Genomic DNA, 10,500 nt, shown 5'->3' with positions numbered 1-10,500 from the left:
CCTGGGTGGCTCACTGGTTGGGCATCTGCCTTCGGCTCAGGTCCTGATCCCTGCGGTCCTGGGATCAAGTCCCGCATCAGGCTCCCCATACCGAGCCTGCTTCTCCCTCTGCCTGTGTCTCTGTCTTTCTCTGTGTATCTCTCATGAATAAATAAATAAAATCTTTATTTTTTTTTAATTTTTATTTATTTATTATAGTCACAGAGAGAGAGAGAGAGAGGCAGAGACATAGGCAGAGGGAGAAGCAGGCTCCATGCACTGGGAGCCTGACATGGGATTCGATCCCGGGTCTCCAGGATCGCGCCCTGGGCCAAAGGCAGGCGCCAAACCGCTGCGCCACCCAGGGATCCCAATAAATAAAATCTTTATTAAAAAAAAACCCACAAGCCTTTATTTTCACTCGTACTACTATTAAGTCAAGTCTCTCACATCCTGTATTTGTACAGTTGTTTCTTAACTAAAGTGCATTTGCTTTTAACCGTATTTAATTTCATACTTTTTGCTTTTTTTTTTAAGATTTTATTTATTTATTCATGAGAGAGAGAGAGAGAGGCAGAGACACAGGCAGAGGGAGAAGCAGGCTCCATGCAAGGAGCCCGATGCAGGACTCGATCCCAGGACTCCGGGGTCACGCCCTGGGCCGAAGGCAGGCGCTAAACCGCTGAGCCACCCGGGCTACCCTTACTTTTTGCTTTGAAAGTAAAATATTAACATAGAAAAGTGAACATCAAAATAATGTCAATGGTTAATATTAAATGAGAAAAAGTAAATACAGATAGTATGCATCCTAGTTATTTCTGTACAAAATATTTGTGTATACAAGTATGAAACATGAAAGTAATTTTGGAGCATGCAAATGATTTGATATTCTCCAGGTTCCTTTTCCCATAAAGTTGCTTGCGTAAGTGGTAAGTTTATAAATCCCATTGTCATTGACATTTATTTCTTGTAGTCTTTGTGTGTGTGTGGGTGGGTGAGTGGGTGGGTGTGTGTAACCCAAGTGGGCACAAATCTTACAGGTTTTTTTTAAAGATTTTATTTATTAAAAAAAAAGAGTATTTGAGAGAAAGAGCACCAACGGTGGGAGGGGGGGAGGTGTGGGCAGAGGAAGAGGGAAAAGCAGACTCCCTGCTGAGCGGGGAGCCCAATGTGGGGCTCCATCCCAGGACCCCAAGATCATGACCTGAGCCAAAGGCAGGCACTTAACCAACTGAGTCACCACCAAAACCTAGGGTCACCTATATCTGTTGACTAATTCTCATGTGTCATTCATGGATTTTTTTTTCTTTTTTCTTTTTTTTTTTTTTTTTTCCATTTATGGATTATCTTGAAAGAAGTTTCAGGACAGCCCCGGTGGCGCAGCGGTTTAGCGCCGCCTGCAGCCTGGGGTGTGATCCCAGGGTCCTGGGATGGAGTCCCACATCGGGCTCTCTGCATGGAGCCTGCTTCTCCCTCTACCTGTGTCTCTCGCTCTCTGTAAATAAATAAATCTTTAAAAAAAAAAAAAAAAAAAGGAAGTTTCCATGGAGTAGTGGGATAGGCAATAAAACCTGCATGGAGTAGGGTGAGAGAATATAAATTAAGGAAATAAAGACAGTGATATAGGGGCACCTGGGTGGCTTGGTCAGTTAAGCACCTGTCTTCAGCTCAGGTCATGATTCTGGGGTCCTGAGATCAAGCCTTGCATTGGGGCTCCCTGCTCAGCAGGGAGTAGGCCGCTCCCCCTCCACGCCTGCTCTCTCGATTTCTCTCTCTCAAATAAATAAATAAAATCTGAAAGGAAGAAAGAAAGTGACTACAGACGGTTCAACCCAGATTTTGCTGGGAGGACAACAGAGAAAAGGAGCAGCAGCCCACAGGGTAGTTAGAGGAAGTCAGAGTAGGTGTTTTGTTTGCATGGAAACACTGTATGCCAGCCAATAGCAATGATCCAGCAAAAAGAAAAAAATAATCACAGAAAAAAAGAATCATGAGAAAGAGGGGACAGTTGCAATACCAAGTTCTTGAGGAGAGAGGAGATGGGACATTCAAGTTGAACATTAAAAGGAGGCAGAGCTAACCATCCCATCCTCTGCAACAAGAGGGAAGTGCATGACACAGCTAGTTCCTCTGTTCATGGGAAGAGGATTGATTTCTGTTCTCAGGGAAATGTAAGGCAAAGTCACTAGGAAAGAGTGAAGAGGGAAAAGGAAGTTCAGGAGATTGAAAGAGTGGGGAGAGCCTTCTGCACAGATAGCACTCTCGCAAATATGAGCATTCCTAGAACCTGCTAGACTTTCTGTGACAAGTGTGATGAGCACCAGCCCACAAAGTGACACAGAGTGAGAAAGGCTAAAGATACTCCATAGGCTCAGGGAAGCAGCATCACGCAGGAAGCAGAGTGGCCATGGAGGGCAGATGAAGCTCATTTTCCAATAAAAGCCTTCTACAAAGAAGATCCCACCGAGGCTTGAATGTGTTGAGCCCAACTGCAGATCTCAGAGAATGCTGGCTATTAGGAGATGGGAGCATTTTGAATTGGGAGATAAGAAGAGGAAGAGGCCAGTGATCCAGGTCTAAGTTTCCTATTTTATTTTATTATGAAGACAATGAAATCTTGAGGTTGTGTTAAAAAAAATAAATTCAGGGTGGGAAGAAGTGGAGGTGAGAATTGAACACAGTAGGGGGACACCTGGGTGGCTCAGCGGTAGAGCATCTGCCTTTGGCTCAGGGCATGATCTCCCTCCCTCCCTCCCCCTCCCCCCTCATCAGGCTCCCTGCAGGGAGCCTGCTTCTCCCTCTGCCTCTGTGTCTCTCATGAATAAATAAATAAAATCTTAAAAAAAAAAAAAAAAAAAAACTGAACACGCTAGCTAGTGCTGGTGAGCTGTGTAAACAATGGATATAAACTTGGGGAAAGGCCAAACTGGTGCAAATTTTATCCCGTAGCTGTTTGATTGCATGAAAGAGTAAGTGGTTAGTTGGGTTTGACCATAGTTGGGTTTTTCCTAAGTAGGTAGAGAAAGCAGCAAGGACTCTAAAGAGGTTTGCATCTCTTAATAGTTTTTCCTAGTTCTCTGTCCTTCCAGTGTTTCTTTTTTGCTAACCATAAGCAATTATAAATAAGTAAGCAAATACATAAATAAATGTGTGGATATACAAACACGCATCTCCATATCATCTTGCTTTTTTTTCTTTATGCAAAAGATAGCACAGTACATTTTTTTTTTTTTTATCATGTAACTGTGCATCTTGGAGTCTCCTCCTGAGGACATGGAGAACTTCCTCATTCTCTTCTACAGTTACCTAATGTTCTGCTGTATGCTTATAATGTTTATGTAGCCAGTTTTAACTTAGAGACACCTGGATTGCTTCCAGTCTTCTGCTAACATAGGTCATGAAATGAATAAACATGCACAGCTATCATTTCACATCAATGGAAGCTGCTTCGTAAGATAAATCTCCGGAAACGTGAATACTGGGTCAAGGGTAGTGCAGATATTGACAAACAGTCCCCCGCTCCCATTTATATTTACATGATCTATTGGCATATCTACTCTCCCATAGTCTTGCGAAAGAGTGCTTATCAAACATTTCAATTTTGCTAATCTGATTAATGTGAATTAAAACCTCAGCTTAGTTGCTTAGTTTTATTTTTGAAACTCTGTGATGACTGCAAAGAACTATTCATTGTAAATAGGGCATAGTCAACATCAGAGTTTCTTTCTTTGTTTTTTTAAGATTTTATTTATATATGTGACAGAGAGAGAGAGAAAGAGCAAGAGCATGGTCACAAAAGCAGAAGTGGCTGGCAGGAGAGGGAGAAGCAAGCTCCCACAGAGCACAGAGCCTGAGGTCATGATGCCAGGCCTCATCCCAAGACCTGAGCCCAAGGCAGACGCTTAACTGACTGTGCCACCAGGCGCCTTCGGATTAGTTTTGTGTATCTCAAACTGATCACCCCCTAACTTTAAGTCCTGTGTATTCTGTGAACTGTCTCTTCCTTTATTTTGCTTACTTTTTATTGGTAGTTGTCTTTTACTTATCCATTTGTAAAGGCTCTTTATATATTCAGGAATTAGACCTTTGCATATACTCTCAGTTGATTTCCCCCCAGTTGGCTATTTTTGTCTTCTGACTCGATTTGTGTGATATTTGTCTGTCTTTGCCACGCAGGTAGAAGGCTTCCAATTGCCTGTTTTGTATTTATCAGTCTTTTCTCTAACGGCTTCTAAATTTTGAATCAAAGTTAAAAATATGTTCCCCACTTTAAGATGATGAAAGAGGGATCCCTGGGTGGCGCAGCGGTTTGGCGCCTGCCTTTGGCCCAGGGCGCGATCCTGGAGACCCGGGATCAAATCCCACGTCGGGCTCCCGGTGCATGGAGTCTGCTTTTCCCTCTGCCTGTGTCTCTGCCTCTCTCTCTCTCTCTCTCTCTCTGTGACTATCATAAATAAATAAAAATTAAAAAAAAAAAAAGATGATGAAAGAATTCTTTGTATTTTTTAAATTGATATGTACTTGGCATATAACATGTTAGTTTCAGATGTATAACAATGATTTGATATTTTTCTATAGTGTGAAATAACCTCAAATCTAGTAAATATCTATTATCATATGTAGTTATACATTTTCTTTTTCTTGTGATGAGGATTTTTAAGATCCACTCTCTTAGGATCTTTAAGATCCACTTTTTTTTTTTTTTAAGATTTTATTTATTTGTTCATGAGAGACACAGAGAGAGAGAGAGGGAGAGGGAGGGAGAGAGAGAGGCAGAGGGAGAAGCAGACTCCATGAAGGGAGCCTGATGCAGGACTCCATCCTGGGACAGGGATCACACCCTGAGCTGAAGGCAGATGCTCAACCCCTGAGCCCGCCTCCCCCCCCAACCCCCGCTGGGCCCCTATATTTTCTTTTTAATATGACACACATTCCCACAACCTGTACAAGTCCCCTTCCACCAAATTTCAAAATACCTACACTATTATAGATACCTCCTTGTGCTTATTACTCACACATCTGTGTCTCTAAATCCATACATTCTACGTGGCACATCATTTACATATGTTATCCTAATAAACTTCCACAACTACCCAAAGAGATGTCTTTTCTTTTTTAAGATTTTATTTATTCATGAGAGACAGAGACAGAGAGAGAGAGAGAGGCAGAGACGCAGGCAGAGGGAGAAGCAGGCAGAGGGAGAAGCAGGCAGAGGGAGAAGCAGGGAGCCCGATGTGGGACTCGATCCCAGGACCCCAGGATCATGCCCTGGGCGGAAGGCAGGCCCTAAACCGCTGAGGCGCCCAGGCATCCCTTAAGAAATGTTTTTTAACCCTCATTTTACAGATAAAGTGAGAGTTGGAATAGCTACGATGTAACTGGCGGTGACCACTATGTACTTGTTACATAAGAACATGCTAGCCTTCGCCAGTGTTATTCTCAAATTTCTCCCCTTGCATTTTTCCCCCTGAGAGTTACTAAATACCTCAACAAAAATTCCACCTCTGTAGGAGTAACTCTTCTAAGCCAGGTTCTGGTTGAACTGTGGGCCATAGAAAAATGAAATCAAGAGACGAAGAGCCACTGAAGTTCTAACACAGCATGCTAAGTGTGTACCTTGTCCCCTGCTCTCCTGGTTTTCGTGTCCTTCATGAAATTCAGTTATATAACATTATCTGGTTATTTTTCTCCATTTTTCTTCAGTTTAAAAGCCCTCTGGATGAAGACAGCAAGTGTCCTGCCAAATACATTCTTCTAATTCTTGTGAAAGTCAGAGTAATAACAAAAAGAGACTGGAAGCTTCCCAAACAGGGGAAATGGTGAACAAATGCCAGGGTCAGGAGAGAGTCGAGTCTACTTAGGCCACTGAAGAACCAGCCTGGTGGAGGCAGACACTGAACGAGACGTTTGGAAAGACAGGGTGACGCCAGATTCAGGCTACAGATTGCTTACAAGACCAGGCCAAGACGTGTGCCTGAGCCACTCACGAGGCAACAAGAACTTATAAATGATCAACTCTGACTGATAAGATTAAAATGTTTTTATTTTTATTTTTTTAAGATTTTTATTTTAGGTGTGCCTCGGCGTCCCAAACTACTACCCTAAGACTGCTCAGGCAGTGATGTTTCAAAAAGACTGAAATTAAAAGATTCTGAAAGATGGCAGACTGGTGAGGCTCAACCAACACCTCCCAAGTTCGTGCTGTTCCTCTGGGGCCCTGCAGGTCAGTTACCACAAGCCAGTTCCTGTCTTTGAGGAGCTCAAATTGACTGGGAGGGGTACCAACAAAAGTGTAGTGTGGTGGGTATGACAACAGGACCTGCTGCAAAGTCTGGTGGGAGAGAAGAGCCCAACGTAGTCTGGAAAGAAAGGCAGAAGGTAAAGGGACAGAAAGCTGGGAGACTCTGTCCCCAGCCTCACCTGTGGAAAGTTAGCTATGAGGAAAGGGAAGAACTTTACAGGGCAAAGCAATGAGCTGGAACAGCCTATCAAGATTATGAACCAAACAGTTAATGAGGGAGAAAAGAGGAATGTTCTCTTAACGATGATCAAGCCCAAGGGCACGGTCGGTCGTGTAGCAGGCCAGCTGGATTTACTTCCAGGACCCTCTCTGGCCCCCATCGGCTAAACAGAAGAAAACAAATCATGTAGGTTGGCAGGCCTGGGAAAGGAGCTAAAAAACTAGTTTATGGTGATAGAAGATAGAAATCAGGAAGGATGGAACTGAGTGGGAAGGGGCCCCAGAAGAATCCTGGGGACTGCAGGGTTCTAGATCTTACTAGAAGAGTTGTTACCAGTGAGCATACAGTTGTCAAAACTCAATGAACTGGACACTTAACTATGCATTTTATTATACATTTTATTGTATAAAGAAATGCTATAATCAAATTAAAATACTTGAAGGACGGGGGGCGGGGGGGAGACTAGAACAGTTAAGATACAAACTAAGAGGGAAATTAGACCCCAGGAAGAACTTCCAATCAGTCTGAGAACCAAAGGGATGTAGGTATTGGTTTAAGATCTTATTTATTTATTCATGAGAGACAGACAGAGAGAGAGAGGCAGAGACACAGGCAGAGGGAGAAGTAGGCTCCATGCAGGGGCCCGACGTGGGACTCGATCCTGGGTCCCCAGGATCACGCCCTGGGCCGAAGGCGGCGATAAACTGCTGAGCCACCGGGGCAGCCCCGGGATGTGGGTATTTGAAGAAAAAACAGACACCTACCATTTGCCAAACCTTGGTCTAGACTCACATATTTCAATTTATCTGCAGACCCAGCCCTACCCAGCTGAGTGTAGACAGTAATGTGTTGTGGTTAGTGCAGGGAGAGGATGGGAGAGCCGTGACGAATGGCAGATTTTGTGGCAGTGCAGGGTAGGCTGTGACATAAAAGTTGTGAGGCCTCGGTCCAGTGCAGGAGGCAGAAGGGGAGAGAAAGGCAAGGAATGCTGGACATGTCTGAAGGGATTTCTCCAGAAACTTGAAAATTCAGAAAACTGGGTCCATCTGTGACTCAACTTTCTCTTCCACAAATAAAGGAATGGAATTTTTATTGATTTACTTATTTTTAAAAGACTTTATTTGTAAGTAATCTCTACACCCAACATGGGGCTCAAACTTACAACCCCTGAGATCAAGAGTTCCATGCTCTATGGACTGAGCCAGTCAGGCACCTCAAGGAATAAAAGTTTAAAATACCAAATAAGGGACATCTGGGTGGCTCAGTGGTTGAGCATCTGCCTTTGGCTCAGGGCCTCATCTCGGGATCGAGTCCCACATTGGGATCCCTGCAGGGAGCCTGCTTCTCCCTCTGCCTGTGTCTCTGCCTCTCTCATAAATAAATAAATGAATGAATGAATGAATGAATGAATGAATGAATGAATAAATAAATAAATAAATAAATAAATAAAATCTTAAAAAAAAAAAAATAAGATCACTTCAAGGGCTCATAAAACCACTCTACCCAGATCCTACCCCCAAGATTCCAAATCTGAGAAGCGGCACAAACACTCTTTTGTTTTTAGGTACCAGGTGATGCTGATGTGTATCCTGGGCTGAAAACAATCATTTTCAAAGGAGAATCAGGGGTGCCTGGGTGGCTCAGCGGGTGAGCATCTACCTTCAGCTCAGGGCGTGATCCTGGTGTCCCAGGATCAAGTCCTGCATCAGGCTCCCTGTGAGGAGCCTGCTTCTCCCTCTGCCTGTGTCTCTGCCTCTTTCTCTGTCTCTCATGAATAAATAAAAATATCAAAAACAAAAAAAACAAAAAAAAAAAACCACCAAAAACAAAAGGAGAATCATAGTCTCAGGAAACTGCTGGGGTCTAGGGTTGCACCGGGTAGGAGGGCACCAGACAACGCTGGAGAAGGATTCAGGGCTGACCTGAACTCTAGGTTAGGATTAGAAGTATTCGCAGCCCACCTGACAAACTAGGTGCTTCCAATACTTTGATTAAGTGCTCTTTATTTGATGCTTTGCGTGCACAGCGCTGTAAGGCCTGCCCAACCGAGGCGTCCGGCCGGTCACTGGTCAGGCGGCCTGGGGTCGAGGGCAGGGGGCAATCAGCCTCCTACCTAACCTTCTTTCTGGGACCATTCTCTGTAGGCCCCTGCGAAGTTGCGAGCCCTGTGGAGACAAAGCAGGTGAGCAGGCGGGCCCGGGAGGCGCCGCGTCACCCCCCAGCGGGCGCCCCGTGCCCCATACCCTGCGTATCCCAGGCCTCGGGCCAGCTGCGTGGCCTGCAAGCCCCGCTTGCCCATCTGACAGAAGAAGATGAGGTTCTCCTCTTGCAGCTTCGGCTTCTCGGCGGCGTACAAAGCCTGGAAGGCAGCTGGCTCCATCTGCAGGGCGCTCTCCAGCTCGGACACTGGGAGGCGGCGAGGCAGGGTCGGAACCGGCGGTGCGCGAGCCCAGGTGGGGCCTGGAGGCACTGGGGCCGCGGCCCCAACCGATCCCCAAGGGACCCCTCCCCCCCTCCCCGGCCAACCTCGAGGCCCCGATAGGCCCAGCTGCCGGGAGGGGCCGGGCGGCTGCACCGGGGCCACGTCCGCGGCAGCGAGGGGGAGCGGCGGGCGGTACCCGGTACCCGGTACCCACCCCGCAGCCGCCAGCCCGCAGCCCCGGGGAGGTCAGGCGCCGAGGAGCGGGTCCTCCCCCTCCTCGCCGCCGCTCTCCCCTCAAACTGGAAGGGCCGGTTCCGCGGCCCGGATCCGCCTCCCGCCAGCCCTTCCGGGAGGCTCGGGGTGGGGAGGCTGGGGGCCCTCAGGGGAACAAGGACCCCCGTACCCGTGCCTCCCCCCACGCCGCCCTGGGAGCCCCCCCAGGCCACCCGCGCGGGCGTCCCCGGTGTCCCGTACCCGGGATGTTGAGCGCCCCCGGGATGGTCCCCGCTGCCGCCTCCTCCCGCGATCTCACGTCGATGAGCCGGGCCTGGCCCGCGGCCAGCAGCGAGCGCAGTTCAGGCAGCGAGACCGTGGGCGCTGCGGAAGGAGGCAGCAGAGCCTGGGGCGGCGCGGCGGCCCCCACCACCTGGCGGCCCCCACCTGGCGACGCCCCTCCACCTGGCGGCCCCCTCCTGGCGACGCCCTCCACCTAGCGGCCCCCACCTGGCGGCCCCCTCCACCTGGCGGCCCCCACCTGGCGACGCCCCTCCACCTGGCGGCCCCCTCCTGGCGACGCCCTCCACCTAGCGGCCCCCACCTGGCGACCCCCTCCACCTGGCGGCCCCCTCTACCTATACCGGCCCCCACCTGGCGGCCCCCACCTGGCGACGCCCCTCCACCTGGCGGCCCCCTCCACCTAGCGGCCCCCACCTGGCGACGCCCTCCACCTGGCGGCCCCCTCCACCTAGAGGCCCCCACCTGGCGGCCCCCTCCACCTGGCGGCCCCCTCCACCTGGCGGCCCCCTCCACCTGGCGGCCCCCACCTGGCGACCCCCTCCACCTGGCGGCCCCCTCCACCTGGCGACCCCCTCCACCTAGCGGCCCCCACCTGGCGGCCCCCTCCACCTAGCGGCCCCCACCTGGCGGCCCCCTCCACCTAGCGGCCCCCTCCGGGCGGCCCCCTCTACCTATACCGGCCCCCACCTGGCGACCCCCTCCACCTAGCGGCCCCCACCTGGCGACCCCCTCCACCTAGCGGCCCCCACCTGGCGGCCCCCTCCACCTAGCGGCCCCCTCCGGGCGGCCCCCTCTACCTATACCGGCCCCCACCTGGTGGCGCCCCTCCACCTAGCGGCCCCCTCCACCTGGCGGCCCCCCACCTGGCAGGGGCCTGCGAGCCGCGCGCCGCCGCTCCCCCTCGGCCGGGCCGCGCGCTCCCGGGGGCCGCGGCGAGGACGGGAGGGCCCCGGGGCCCCGCAGGTACCTCCAGCCATGGTGCGCGCCGCGACGGCGAGCTGCAGGAACGCGGCCCGGGGCCGCCCCCGCGGAGCCGCCAGCATCTCGCCCGCCCTCCGGGAGCCGGGAGCCAGGACCGGAACCGGAAGCGAAGGCCCCGCCCCGCCCCCCGCCGCACCTGTT

General features: G+C 50.1%; 1 protein-coding gene across 1 annotated transcript; it reads right to left on the bottom strand.

The window, feature by feature from the left end:
• Positions 1-8,423: 8,423 nt before the first annotated feature.
• TSTD1 (thiosulfate sulfurtransferase like domain containing 1) lies at positions 8,424-10,465 on the bottom strand. Its single transcript, XM_038586318.1, has 4 exons — positions 10,346-10,465; positions 9,337-9,459; positions 8,684-8,846; positions 8,424-8,605 (listed from the first exon to the last, which is right to left on the bottom strand). The coding sequence occupies exons 1-4, from the start codon at positions 10,419-10,421 to the stop codon at positions 8,554-8,556; spliced, it is 414 nt and encodes a 137-aa protein (XP_038442246.1). The 5' UTR covers positions 10,422-10,465; the 3' UTR covers positions 8,424-8,553.
• Between the last annotated feature and the right edge of the window lie 35 nt (positions 10,466-10,500).

The sequence above is a fragment of the Canis lupus genome, chromosome 38 (assembly GCF_011100685.1).
Source record: "Canis lupus familiaris isolate Mischka breed German Shepherd chromosome 38, alternate assembly UU_Cfam_GSD_1.0, whole genome shotgun sequence".
In the NCBI taxonomy this organism is placed as follows: domain Eukaryota; kingdom Metazoa; phylum Chordata; class Mammalia; order Carnivora; family Canidae; genus Canis; species Canis lupus.
Note: the sequence above shows the minus strand (reverse complement) of the source record. Positions and strands in the feature narration are given on the sequence as shown.